This window comes from Dryobates pubescens, chromosome 25 (assembly GCF_014839835.1).
Source record: "Dryobates pubescens isolate bDryPub1 chromosome 25, bDryPub1.pri, whole genome shotgun sequence".
Classification (NCBI taxonomy): domain Eukaryota; kingdom Metazoa; phylum Chordata; class Aves; order Piciformes; family Picidae; genus Dryobates; species Dryobates pubescens.
Window position 1 is genome coordinate 7,544,474 of NC_071636.1, and position 14,473 is coordinate 7,558,946.

General features: G+C 46.2%; 2 protein-coding genes across 2 annotated transcripts in view; both read right to left on the minus strand.

Moving 5' to 3' along the window:
- SETD1B (SET domain containing 1B, histone lysine methyltransferase) overlaps nucleotides 1-13,041 on the minus strand; it is a 50,859-nt gene extending 37,818 nt beyond the window's left edge. The window contains exons 1-6 of the mRNA XM_054172973.1: nucleotides 12,741-13,041; nucleotides 12,200-12,354; nucleotides 11,672-11,770; nucleotides 10,932-11,202; nucleotides 7,651-7,763; nucleotides 3,744-4,919 (exon numbers count right to left, since the gene is read on the minus strand). Coding sequence (XP_054028948.1) covers nucleotides 3,744-4,919; nucleotides 7,651-7,763; nucleotides 10,932-11,202; nucleotides 11,672-11,770; nucleotides 12,200-12,354; nucleotides 12,741-12,813 — 1,887 coding nt within the window. The 5' untranslated portion in view covers nucleotides 12,814-13,041. The remainder of the gene's footprint in view (nucleotides 1-3,743; nucleotides 4,920-7,650; nucleotides 7,764-10,931; nucleotides 11,203-11,671; nucleotides 11,771-12,199; nucleotides 12,355-12,740) is intronic.
- Nucleotides 3,519-14,473, minus strand: part of P2RX4 (purinergic receptor P2X 4) — a 271,548-nt gene continuing 260,593 nt past the window's right edge. The window contains exon 13 of the mRNA XM_054172968.1: nucleotides 3,519-3,529. The gene's annotated coding sequence lies outside the window, so the exon portion shown is untranslated. The remainder of the gene's footprint in view (nucleotides 3,530-14,473) is intronic.

The window sequence follows — 14,473 nt, forward strand, 5'->3', positions numbered from 1 at the left end:
ACTGTAGGGCTGAGCCTGACCTACCTCATCTGTGTGTAAGCACAGCTCAGAAATTCTCCCTGGGTAATGATGGGAGGCTGCACTCCACACACAGAGCTTGTCGTGGGGATGCTGATGCTGTCCTGTAACAGGACATTCACAAACATGCACAGCAACTGCATAACACTGAGGGAGGCTGGTGACACAGGTGGCTTTCAGGGTCCCTAGGGCTGATGAGCACCATGTAACTTCCAGTTTACTCCTCAAATTACTTGCTCAAATTCACAGCAAGCAGCAGGAGAACTGTTCTCACCTCATACATGTTCCAAGATCTTTGTTTTGAAGGATCTCTTTGGCATTTTTAAAGCACTCCTCCCACCACAGTGACCAGGTGCTTAGCCAAACTACCAGAAAAACAGGAATCTGCAGATCCCTCAATTGAAAAGTATTTTTGTAGTAATAAATCCGGAAAAATACCATCATCTTCCTATCACACACTGGCTATGCACACAAATGAGTACCTTCATATAAGCTGTAACATGACAGGCATCAATATACAATAAAGTGACATGTTACCATTTAGTCATTCGCCCATCATACACAGGCAGGGCCTCTTCCTGGACCAAGCCAAGCAAAAACAAGACATTGCTCCAATGGGATGTCAGAATGTCAAACTGTACTTAATTAACCTCTGCACTTCTGCAACAGCAAAGATCCTGTGAAAAAAAAATTATTGCAACTCCTTCCTTGTTATCTCTCAGGAACATAGGAAGGAAAGTTTGTAACACTGCTGCCCTCAAGAACTTTACTGTAACAAGGCAGTTGGGCTGTTTTCTTTCTTTGCCATCTTCTAGTCTCTTGAAAAAGTCCTCTCTGCCTTGTCTTCCTGTCTGAGAGGATTTGTAAAGGATCCCTTTTTCTCCTCTTACCTCGTACTGCCAACATGCCTGTCCTTTGGATAAGCTTAGCACGACTTTCTCTGCAGACCATGATCACTGCTCTGAGATCAGGGTGAGGTGCTGCAGACAGATGCACAGCCCTTCCTCTCCCACACCCAAACTCCCTGCCAAGCTCTGGCTTAGGAGTATCATACCAGATCTTGAAATAAAACTCCAGGGTCTTGCATGATAAAACAGAACAATTGCTGGGGCCTGGCTGTACCTCCTTTAGTTACAGCACGCCTGGGGTGGTTGGTTAGCTTGCCTGGCCATTTGACAGCGCATCACCTACAGGACAAATGTTACTGCATTAGCAATTGTTGACAAAAATTATGTTTGTTTTGCTGGGAAGGAGAAGTAGGTTCTTGAAAAGAACCTATTGTGTTAGGAAAAGCTTGCCTGCAACTTTGCTGGCATCCTTATGAGTCCTGAGATTTTCCCAGCTAGAGCATCCACCCAAAGAGAACTGGCCTGGGGCTGCTCCAACCCTTGAAAAGCCAAGCATGAAGTAAATAAGTTCAAACTCTCTGCCCTTTATTGCTTCCTTATGACACTTAATGAGCCCTCCCTACACTAATATATCATTTCTGCTCTGCTCCCCATGCCACACAATCACCAGGAGTACTTGGGTCTGCCTCCCCTCTGTTTTGCTGGAGGACTCTCTGAAGGACTGAAGTTAAATAGTAGTATCACAATAGGCTGAAGCCAGAGGTTCAGCTTTCCAGCCCTCAGACAGATTCAATGCCCCTCTCTAACACAGTTGGAAAGCTGCAGCTCAAATGACAGCCTATGTTAAGTCACTGCTCTGCTCCACTCCTTCATTCAGCAAGACAGAGAAGACAGGAGAGCCTTTTTCTAAAAAAAAAAAATTTAAAAAAAAAAAAAGGGGGGGTGGGGAGAAGGAAGCAAAAACACATGGAGATCGGTTTTTTTGTGCATCAAAATGAGCAATGAACGGCACAGGCAACTATTCAAACATGCCAGAATAGCTTAGTGTGATTTGTAACCGAGAGGGAAGGTGAATTAACAGCTCTGACAACAAGCATCACATTTTTTTGGGAGGGGGAGAGACAATTAAGGCAGCAATGACCTGCATGAAGACCCTGCTACCACCTTTCTGCCTTCTGCAGAGGATCAAGGCACATATAATTTTGTATCACACAACCATCGATGTGAACTTCTGACACCAGCATCTCATTACAGGGAGACAAAGACTTAACATGGGTTTCAACGTCAGCACGCCACTGCCCCAAATGTAAAATCCCAGCTGCTCCCCCAAGGCTGATCTCAGCCACAGAGAGTGCCTGACCCCACATACCATGCTGGCATTCATCCATCTTCCAACAAGCTCAGAACTGGCTGCAACCCTCTTGCACAAGAGCGAGGACAAGAGATACAAGCCCGGAATGGCAAGGCGATGAGGAATGCCTTCCTCATTTTTTCAGAGAAACTCAGCGTATACCCTCTTAAGCCTGCCAGACCGAGCTCAAGGAATTAAAACTCCATTCCTAATTAATACATCATCAGGTCCCACCGGCCAGGGACTTGCCTCCCAAGAGAGGAGTCTGGGCCAGCCTAGATGATGAATGAGACCTCAAGCAGCTGGATCATTTCAAAGGCTGAACTGGCAACTGCAAGGACAAGCAGGTTTGGAAAGGCACGTAGAATAAACAAAATATCCAGTACAATTGTTCTGCTGTTTAGCACTGAGACCTGCGCTGTGCTGCTGCTGCAGCTCTTTTCCTCCAGTTAAGCACTCTGCAAAGCCTACAGCTCCAGAAACAGCTCCTCCTCTCCTGAAATGCAGCTGCTTCTAGGGTGAAAACCTCCCAACTGCAGAGCACTGAAGGGAAATCCATTCTGCCAGCTTAACCCCAGCAAACTTCCATGAGTAAATTACATTGATCTACCACATGTGGGACATTTACACAAGGCCAGCCCTCTCAGATGGTTGAAGTCCCTTTAATGCAGAGCTCTTGCACACCAGACACAGCAGTTTCATTTGCTTGCATGCCTCTTACACATGGTGAGGCGTCTGGCATTTAGGAAGACCTGGATTTTGACTGTTCCTTGACACAGCAGAATAGGACCAACACGTCCACTGCAGTGATACTCACATTTGTTGCAACAGACCTCCCTAACAGACACACTATACAATGTAATTTCCCTGTCTGCTGGCACCATTCCACCCCCTTAAGCTCTCACTCTCCCTTCAGCCACAAATGCCCCAGCAGAAGCAGCAAGCTCCGCTCTATTATTGGAAGACTCAGTGGAGCACGTCCCCCACAAGCCAACCACCTCCCCCTTCCAACTGAGGAAAGCAAGTATTAAAACCCAGCAACTGTCTCCCGTTCAAACCAGATGGCAAAAATAGCTGGAGAGCTATCAAACAAAGTATACATTCAATACTTGGGCATAACATGAAAGCCCCGTTAAGCAAGTGTGCGCACACACACCCCCCAAGCTCAGGGACCAAAGCAATGGCAGAAAGTGCTCAATCAACTCCTCTAGTGGCTCAAGTGTCTGTGGACACTCAGGACATTCACACACTGGCCAAACTTTTGTGGCTTGTGCAGTCCTTGAGCGCTCCTGAAGGTCTAAATTGCAGCAGGCTGCTCCTATAAAAAAAGGAAAGCTGGAAACTGGGAAATTGATTAAGACCATCACTTTGTGTTCCATCTATCTCATTTCCAGCTGCCTGAAGTAAAAGAAAAAAAACACCAGAAACCCTATGCTCCAACAACACTAAAGCCAAGAGCAACTCCCTGCTCGGTCCAGCTCTGAGGATACACACAGAGCTTCATCCCGCAGTTTCAGGTCACTCACCTCATCCATTCTTTCTGATGTTGGAGTCTGGTTACCAGGCACCATTTCTTTAGCCTCTGAAGTCTCAATTTTGGAGGTCCTGCTCAGCTGATCAATGGGAGTCATGCTGGCCTCCGATGTGCCCCGAGAATTCTGACTCAGAGAAGCTGTCCCAGGGATGGCCTCATCGTCGTCAGAGTCAGGTAAAGGCGTTGGGCTGATGTCCTCCAGGCCGGTGCTGGAAGGGCGGGAGGAAGGTGTCTGACCTCTGAAACCAGGCTGAGAGTTCGAACCGTACATTGGGATGGGAGAGAGCTGGGAAGAAGAGGAGGAAATGGGGCTACCTTCCATTCGGATCTCGTTATCTGAGTCATGCTCATTAAGAAAGGGTAACTTTGTTCTCTGCTCTTTTAAGAGCATCTCAATCCTTGAGTCTAAACTGTTATGCTGCATTTCTGACTCCATAGTAGGGGTGCCAGGGGTCTCACTTCTCTCTGGAGTCTGAGAGAAGGATGCTGTGCTCGTCTCAGGAACAGAGTTCGACTCGGGCAAGGGCGGAGGCTCCTCCGGCTTCTCCTTCAGCGGAACAAAGTCAACGTTAGTAGCAGCACTGCTTTCCACAACCATCTCAGTGGGAGGTGGTGCAGGTCTCCTGTACTCTGTTTCCCTAGAAGTTTGGGGAAACTGCTGCTCATCAGATTGGGGAAATACAGCTGGTGCTTGGTAAGGAGAAAAGGCAGATTTGTAGCTCGAAGAACTAGAGTGGCTCAGGGGAGGAGTGTGAGAGAACTGAACTGGCTCCTGCTGATGGGATTTGTAGGTACTGAACTGATGCTCCGTCCCTCGGAAAACACCTGCCGAGTTATGCACATAGTGATGTCCCGGCCGGCGGTTGTAGGCATCTGTAAATTTTGTGTCATGTCTCCTGGCTTTGTAGCCACTGTCCTGCCCAAAATGGTACACAGGCGTTGTCTGACGACTCGAATAGGTAGAATCCTGGGAAAACGGCGTCCCTAACCGTGGGGTGTGAGGTGTTCCTTGGGACTGTGGGGTAAATTGGCTGTAGGAGTTTGGGGTGTCCTGCCGACAGCTGGAATAGGCTGTGTCATGAGAGAAAGGCGTGCTGCTGTTTGGGGTAACAGATGATCCCGCAGAAGAAAGGTTGCTGTCTTTCAGGCGCTTCAGGGAATCCGTCAACTATGAAAAGAGAAGAGAGAAAAGCACCTAAACACACACTTTTTAAAAGGGATTTATCTAATTCATTTGGTTCTCAGAGGAGTACCCTGCAGTTTACGCCGATTGCCATGGCAAAAATAAAACAGGTTCCAGCATCCCTGAAAATACAAACCATTATCAACAGTTCTCTTTCATTTAAAAGAGAAAGGCAAGCAAAGAGGAAGCAAAGAGGAGGAAGAAGAAAGCAGATACAACAGCATTGCTTATAAGCTATAGCCAAGAGTATCAGGTGAACAGGAGACTTGCACAATACTTTTAGCTGAAAGAGTTTTGTTTTCTATCAACTAAGCAAGGCTTGCCTAAACTGCAAATAGAGGAGATAATTAAACTAATTCTGAGATATTAAATTAGCAATTTATCTTTTTTAGTGTGTGAACAAATCAAAACACACAAATCAGCAACTTGCCCGCCTGCAACCAAAACTATGCAGCAAGGCTCTGTTGGTCCAACTGAGGGAGCTGACTGAGCACTCCTCTCTACCCAGCATTCATCTGTAACAAGGGAGAAGGTTACAGGTATAAAAGGCACAAAAATGTCTCTGCTGCCAAAAACACCTCTTTTAAACAATATCCCAAAGACAAAAGCTCCAGCAGAGTACTCTGATTGTGGCATTTGAAACCGAAAACTTACAAGCCTACAGAGCAGTCACATAATTGCTCTGCAATTCACTTTGCAGGCACATTGAGGGGTTTTTCTACTAGGAGAAGCCCTGCTCCAACTCAGACTCTGCTGAGTCATAACAGTGTCATGCTAATCATCAGTGCCAGAGTCAATTTTCCATAATGCAAAGCAAGAGCTTAGTGAGAATCCTCCTGGTAGCAGAGGCAGGACTAAGCTCCAACTCCCCAAAAGCACACCAGGATAGCAAACTGGTGAGACTACAAGCTGGATGCTGCCCTCCCAAGCACATGGAGACACTTAAAATAACTTGCTTGTAACCAAACTGAAGCTGAGTTCTCATTTGCCTGCTACACACATCTCACCCATGCAATAGCGTGAACTTGCTCTTGGTGCGACTCCCTAGAGACCATGACCGTATGAACATCACAAAAACTTCCTCCTCTACTGTTCTAAAAGCCACAGGAAAGGTCCAGAAGAAGCCTCATGGGTCCTGCTAAAATCCACATCTCTACACCTTTGTGGATTATCTTTCAGTGGGATTTGGATACCTGGATGCAGGAATCATGGCTAACAGCTGTCTTTGCTGTGCTGTGTGAGTGGGGAAAGCAAATGTCAGAGTATTCTACTGAGCTACAAAAACAAGTTTACTGGCAAATTCTAGTTATAAGAACATGATGCAAACAGTTTAAGTTACCCACAAAGCAGTAATTATGCTGGTAAATGGGGAAAAAAAACAACAGTTCAGAACAAGATAATACATAAACACAATACCTAGAGAAAGAATCATAGGGATAATTACAGTAGGGACTACTTTGGGGATACCATCAACTGTTTTGCTGTTAACCCTGAAAAAGAGTAAGAATAAATCTATTCATTTTTATTTGAGATGTGTAACAAGCAGCAGTGAAAAGCCAGGCCCTGATCATAGTGGGGCTCTCAGCAAAATCATTACTTGTTGCCCCCCTGCCTTTAAAAACACTTTGTTGCAAGGTAAGAAAGAATCAGCCTCTTTATGATTTGGCTAAAAGGATACTGGGGTGTTGCTTTGTAGCTGCTAGTGTGGTTAGCTGGAGAAGAGGCCTCTTTTTGTTTTTCAGATCAACGGGATTTTCATGTTCAGTGTACAGCTCTTACCTGTCCTGAAAACATCTGATCAGAAAATTAAATTACAGCATTTCAGGAAGCCACAAGAGTGCAGAGAAGTAGAAAAAAGGGGAGAAAACAAAACAAAACCAAACCCCCAAACAAATAAACCCACCAAAAACAAACCAAAGGAAAAAAAAAAAAAACACCTCTGCTAAACCTCTTTCAAATCCGATGCCTTACATTGGGTTCCTAAGCCACAGTCAGGAGCCAAAATACATGTAGACAAGCCAAGCAGGCTGATGACTACACACAGAGACTTCCACTTCCCACTTGTCCTCTCAGCCCATTTGGATTGGCAGTGGAGCAGGTAACTGTAGAAAGCCATTTAGAGAAGCATACCCTAAATATTGAGTGAGCCCTGAAAGCCTTCAGGAATTTCATCCGCTACTTTTATGAGCAACTGATTCCAGTGACTAATTAAGATTCTGGAAAATTAATGCCACTATTCAGTATCAGACATCTTCCATCTTTTTAGCCTTTAAGCAAGGCTGAAGAACATACCTGCTAAGAATTACATATTGCAGACACTAGGCCCAAATGTACCATTGTAAATCATCCCCCCCTGACTTCAAGGGAATAATCTTATCTCATGGACAGATTTGATCCAGACCTCTTAACTGCAGGAATCTCTAATGTTAATAGGGCACATGCTGTCAGTTCTGTAGGTATTTTTCATTCCAGAAGACAAAAAGCACTTACCACACTATGCAGACACAGCATACAGATTAGCCACACGCGCTGCATTCGCAGAGAGTTATGTTTGCTGTGGCAATTATGAGCAAGTTATATTTAAATGTGAATTAGTAACATCCACTGAAACTGCAGCAAAAGAAGCTAAATTCAGAGTTAAGAGGCTAATGCTGATGATGCATTTGTTTGGAATTTTCTAGAAAGTTGTTCTTAAAAAGCAGCCCAGCAAACCTACCTGAAGAGCTTCGTTGGCAGTTGGCGACACGTCCTGTTCAGTGCCTACAGGAAGGGTCTGAGGAGTGTAGAGACCATTAATGAGCAGTTCATAGAATCGCATGCGGGTTTCACCTGCGCAGACCACAACGAAGAGTTCATTAAACAGAAATAACATGGCCTGGGTACAAAGAACACATTCCTGACACCCTCCCATCCCTGCTATGCTCCAAGCCTGCTGCACACATTCAGCACAGGAGCAGGTATCAGCTCTGAGGCTCACAGGGATCATTTTTAAATTATCTGCTGGACAAATTAAGCCAGACACTCCCATCTTCAGCCAAGACAAGGGGGTTTCTAAATCCTTTTCCCCCTTCTCAGCCTACTTGGCAGCTCTTCTCTTTACCACACTTTCTGGAAAGCAGCAGTTTTGCTCCTTTCCAAAGTGCCAAGCAAATAGCTTGCAGATTGGAGAAGTGAAATTCTCACCCTAGAGACAAGACTCTGCCAATGTGCAGAGCCACTTCAGAAAGTCCTCCCAACACACCTTGCTAGTAGAAACTGGCTAGGATTAATGCAAACATGATGCATGGGAATGATGAGGATGAAATTGTTAACACTGCTTTTCCAAAAGGACACAAACTAATCTTCCCCCCTTCCTCCCACCTAGTTCATGGTTTGCTCAGTGGAATCCTTAGAAGAATAAAAGCTAGAGAAGTAAATTGTCCCTTGTATTGTTACTGAGCCTCAGCCTTTTCATTCCTAAATTCTACAAAGACCCAGTTTCTAAACATTGATTTTTTTTCATTACTATAAAAACCCAATCCTACTTATTTTGCTGTCTGTAAGAAATCTGTCAGCAGCTTCAAAGGCAACAGAATCACACTCTGAAACTGTTTGAAATTTGCTCTGAAAGATAAAGAATACACAGAAAAATAGACAGACCCAGCATGTGCACCTAGAAAATTAATTCAGGCAAGATCTCCCCCAAACCAGGACTGATTTCATGTGGAAGAACTGCAGTATCAAACCCCAAACTCCCTGCAAACCACTCTGTGATTTGAAAGCAAAGCATCCTTTAGCACAATTCTGTGTACTGGAATCTGTGTACTGTGTATCTTGAATAAATGCTGCAGATGAGTTTATTTGGTTACCAAATCTCATTTCTCAAAGTCTTGTGTAAAATGTTTTAGCTCAAAGCCACGACAAAACAGACCTCTTCAAGACAAGAGCCTGAATAGACGCTTGAAATATTGTGCATGAAATACTGATACACACCTCACCCCCCTATAGTACCCTTGTACAATAGTAAATGAGGTGGATATGGAAGTGCTAGGCTTACTTTAAACTTGTTTTAAAATAAATACAAAGTAGTTGTTTGTAAGTTTCCACTTTCTTACTGAATCTCCAGTATGATGCAGTAAAAGTTAAAGTTTCATTTCCAAACAGGTTTCTGAATGTGAAGCAATTCCTATCTAGTTCTCCAAGGACAGGTAATTACTAAGTGTGTCCATTCTGTAGATGGATAAGGCAGAGAAGTTGATTTAAACTAGCTTCTCTTAGATCAAGAGGCTGTATTTATTAGTTCCAGATTCCCAGGCCTGTGCTCTGACTAAACAGATTTAGCCTCCAATATTTAATTTACTAGACTATAAAACCCAAGTTTTTAACCAACCTTCCATTCTTTGGAAAAGTTGAGTACTAGGAAGAACTGTTGAAAACCTATACATATGTATTTTAAGAATGTCCTAACCTGCTAATTTGGGAATAACATTTTGACTTGATTCTGACAGATTATAGCACACTGACAGTCTGACTCTTTCAGAATGAAAGAGATGCATCTGGAGGGGGGGGGGGAGGGGGGGGTATGTATTACAAGCATACAGCTGTCAAACAAAACGAGAGAGCAGTTTGAAACTAAGACTTCAATGTCTTCCCCCAAGAAACAGAAGCACAAAACTCCCTCACACCCCAATGCTCATCTAACTTTCTTGAACAGCTGCCTGTTCAAGACTCACAGAGCAGTTTATAAATGGAGGAGAACACGTAGGAGTGCAGCACAATCAGTTTGATTAAAATGCCTCTCATTAAGACATCCACTACTTACGAGCCTGGTTTTGCTTACATTATCAACTCCACCAATGGTTAATTTGTTCTTAAATGTAATTTTTACCTTCATGTATCAAAGCAAGCAGGGAAAGAAGCCTGCCTGTAAAAATCACTGATACTAGCATTTCAAAGTACACGTGTAGGGTCAAGCTTAGCTCAAATAGAAAACATTGTACTACTACCATGATTTTTCTTCTCTCTGTGATCAGTAATGCCAATAAATGTCTTGCTACACCCTCTTACAGCCTGCCACACCAGCTGCCATATAGGTCCTGTGCTAGATTGCTGAAATCTTTTATAATAGAACAAAAATATCAGCGTTTCAAGGAAAAGGTGTTAAACATATCCTCTTCCCAAGAAAGAGCGTAGCAAGCAAGTTTTAAGCTGGAAATGCCATGCTTGCGGCAAAGAAGTACAAGCAGGAATTGATCTGCACCTCCTCAGCTAATTCTAAAATTCAGGCACATTTTAGCAAAGCCCTTTGCTGCCATGCTTGGAGGAAAAAGAAAATGCAAAGGGATGAAACACAACGGTTTCATACTTCCAAAACTTTAATTGAGCTCCCTGTGGCTCAAGGCTGCGGCTGAGAACTGGTTCCCTTCAGGACTGGGAGCTGCTGTCGCTTTAAGAGACAGTCTCACACTTACACACTCACACGCACACTGACAAGTGCTGCGTGTGCACTCTTTTACTGCCAGCCTCCACTTTGCTGCTAAGTATCAATGAAATGCCAGGCACGCAGAGGACAGCACCCAGCCCCACTGCCCCTGGCAGAATCCAGGTATTTGGGTCCCAGAAACCACCCTACGGTTTGCCCCAAACCCACAAGTTCGTAAAAGCCAGATGCCACAGGGTCCAGCAGCCCAGGGAGGTGGCTGAGTAGGACCAGCCTGGGATGGGGAGATAGGGGGTACTGAAGGCCTCCAAGAGCAGGGGATGGGCACAGGCAGGGGATGGGCAGGATGGCAGCATTTTGCAAATTACAGGGCTGTAACCTAGCAACAGACAACACATTTGGCTCCACGTGACTCGCAAAGGCCCCAGAAATCAGACCCGCTCATGGGGACAGGAGCACTCCCTTCATATTTTTAATCACCAGGGCCCTTGCAGGCTGCAACAGCCTCTCGTTTTAGGAGAGGGACAGGCAGGGGCACTGCCAACCACAAACATGTACAGACGAATGTGCCCCCTCACCTTTAGTATCCAGCTCCACATGGATGATGTTGCCCATGACAGAGGTGTTGTGAAGGTGCTTGACAGCCTCCCGAGCACCCTTGACAGTGGCAAAGATTACTTTGGCAATGCCCAGGTGCTTCTTGTTCTTCGGGTTGTAGAGGATCTCCACCTCTTCCACTTCACCGTATTTCTTGCACATGTCGGTCAGAAAGTTTTCGCGGATGTTGTCATTCAGCTTGGCAAAGGTGACCTGCTTGGGAGGCACTGGCCCCACGTAAAATTCATCAATCTGGAAATGGGCACAAGGTGGGGGCAATACAAATAATTGTCATCACTAACGAGCACTGGGGAGGGCATAAGCATGACATGGGAGGGAGAGGGTTAAAACATCCTGTAAACTTTGGGGAAAGAAAACTGCCTCCAAGGCTCTGCCGCTGCACTGTTCATTGAGACCAGCTCCCTTCTGGGCTACAAATAGGTATTTTGAGCAAACCTGTCAGCAGGGAGCCCCCTCCAGCATCCCCCCACCCAAGAAGCCTCTAAGACCGAGCTCCAAAACCTTCAAATGATCTCGTTAGACAGATGCATTGATTTCTCGTTATCGTTATAGAAGAGGATTATTGTCAAACAGTTTGTTAAATAATAATGTTAACAGGAATATGACTGTCATTTGAACGGTCCATTAAACTATTTGCAACTCAAGCTTCACTCCTAGATAAACAAGAACATAGAGCTAAACCCAAAAGTTGGAGCAGTACCTTGAATTTGGGGACAGACAGCTCCAACTCCTTAGTTTTGGTCCATATTCGCCCTATTCTGGGATCCCTGACACAATCCACAGGAGCGATTCCCGAGTTCTGAAGGAAGGAGAGAAAAGCACAAAACCAGCAGTAACAGGGCTTGAAATTTAAAACACAAATTAAAGAAAAAATAAACCCCAAGGAAGCACGGGCCATCTCAGAGGAAGGGGGAAGCGCACACACACATACACACACGTGTCAAATTGCAATACTGCTGGGAAATGCACACAGATTGGGAACACAGAAAGAAAGCCGCAGGTTTGGGTTCCTCCTCGGGCTCCTGACAGTTGAATACACAGTGTCAGGTGGCACTAACTTTGGTGGCTGCACGTATCCCCCCCCAAACCCCCTCCCACAGACATCTGCTACAGTGGGGATTACCACGACCCGGAGGGACCCCCCAGCCCCCAAAACGCCGGTAAGACAGAGGCAGAGGGGGGAAAAGCACAAGACAATGGGGGAAACCTATGACCGCCCCCCACTCACAGGCATGCTGAAATGTTGCCCATCGTAACGGTAGAGTTTGTGCTGTCCTTTCTTCAGAGCCGGGTCAATAATCAACTTGTAACTTCTCCAATGGTGATTTCTTTTCTCGACAGAAGTGCTAGCTTGCGTGCTGTTCTCCATTCCGTTGATCCAACCTGGACAGAGGGGGTCGGGGGGTAGAAAGGGGGGAAGGCGAAAAGAGAAAAAAAAGAAAACACACACACGCAAAACCATAAAGTTAGAAAAAAAATAAAAAGAAAGAAAATAATCAACAAAGACCTCTTCGTTGGCTTTAGTTGGGGGTTTTTTGGTTGTGCGGGGTTTTTTGTTTTTTTTAAACCAGCCGCCCGCTCTACACACCCAGGCAGGGAGGAAATCCACCGCGAAGAGAGCCCTAAAATGGGGGAATTGCCAGTCAGGTCCCCCCCTCCACCCCAGCCAGACAAGAGGCAGAGAGGGAGAAGGAGGAGAGAAGGAGAAGGAGGAAAGGGAAAGGAGAGGGGGAAAAAAAAAAAAAAAAAAAAAAAAGACCCAATCTCACTTGAACTCTGCTTTTTGCCATGATCTTCAGGGTGCTTGGCTTTTTCCCCCGCCTTGATCTCTCGGAAAGACATCGCGCTCGGCGGCCGATCGTCTCCGGGCGGCGAAAGGCGAGCTCTCGTCTCACATGGGACCGGTTACCGACGCGGGCTGGCCGCCAGGCTCCTGCCTCCCGTTTTCGCGAGCCACCACATATTGTGTGTGCTCGCTGCTGGCGGCGGCGGCCTCCCACAATACACCGCTGCGAGCGCCGCGAACGCCTAACCGCCCTCCGCCGCCTGCACATTCACGGCGGCCGCGCCGCGCAGCCCCCGGCCCGCGGCCGCCCGCCGCCGCCCCGCCGCCGCCGAGCGCCGCCGCATGGGCTGTCGCCGGGCTGGGTTGATTTTTTTTTCCTCCCCGCCCCGGGCTTAACGGCATGCGGGGGGGCGAGTGGAATCTGCCCGCTGCATTTACCTTAGTGCAAACTGTTTCTAAACAAGATGGACCTATAGGTGGGACAAGTTGGGTGGGTTTTTTGTTGGGCCTTTTTTTTTTAAGGGGAAGACTTCAGTGAGAACCGGACCGGGCGGAGCGCGGAGCCCGCCGCCCTGCTGCAGATGGGGGAGGAGGGGGTGGTGGCAGCGGCAGCAGACGGGGTGCCGTCGTCCGGGGACACAAGGCAGCAGTTGATGGGGGGAGCAGTTTTGCTTATTAAAGGACCGGGGCCGGCGGCAGCCAATCAGCGGGAAGCTTCCATTTTGTTTTAGGTATTAAAGGCCGGTCGGCGCGGTCCCGTCGCCGCTCGCCGGGGCGCGGAGTCGGGCGGAGCGCGGCGGGAGCATGGCGGGGCCGCAGCCGATCGGTGGGGCCGCGACGGTGGCGGCGGCTCCTCGGCCGCGGGCGGGCAATTGGCTGGTTAAAGGCAGTGGGGCGGCGGCAGCCAATGGGCGAGCAGCTTCCATGGGGCTTGAGTTATTAGACGGCGGTGTAAAAACATCCTTCAGCAGACAGCAAAGGAGAGGCCGAGAAACCAGGCAGCCATTTTTCTGCAATGGAGCGAAATGGCCAACTGGGCTTTTCCTTTGTTCCAAAACGGGGGATCTGCCATATGAATCCACACCGTCCACTTGCGGGGAGCGCTCAGGGTGGTGTTTAATGTCTGGCACCATGGTAGAGGACTCACTGAAGAAGGAAGATTTAAAACAAAAAAGCCAACCCAAACTTAAAAAAAAAAAAATGCGGATTTTTTTTTTTTCCCTTATGATTCGGGATCCATCTTTGTCTTGTGTAACTAGGTCATGGCACACCCTATGTCAGCAGTTAGCAATTTCGAATGCCAACAAAAGAAAGTAAATACATTATTTTTAATTTTTTCGTTGTTGTTTTGGGGGATTTTAAGCTTTATACAGCTGATGACTCAACAATAAATTTTAGAGTATTTCCTGTATCAAACACTTGATTCCTGGCCATTTTTATTAACTCTTTTGGTGATTAACAAGGTAATGTTTTAAATACAGGTATAGGAATAGTGAATTCTGGCAAAAAAAAAAAAAAAAAGCTATTCTACCATAAGCTTTTTTCCTTTGTTTCCTCTTACGTTGTAAGTACCCAATCCATTCTGTCCTTGCTAAGTGTAGTTTTCATGTTAATGTTACTGAAGTGGTCCTTATTGCTAAACCTTCATTTGCATGTCTTACAGTTGTTGTTTTTTTGTCTGTGATCTAAACCAATTTATGCTTTTTTGGAAATATT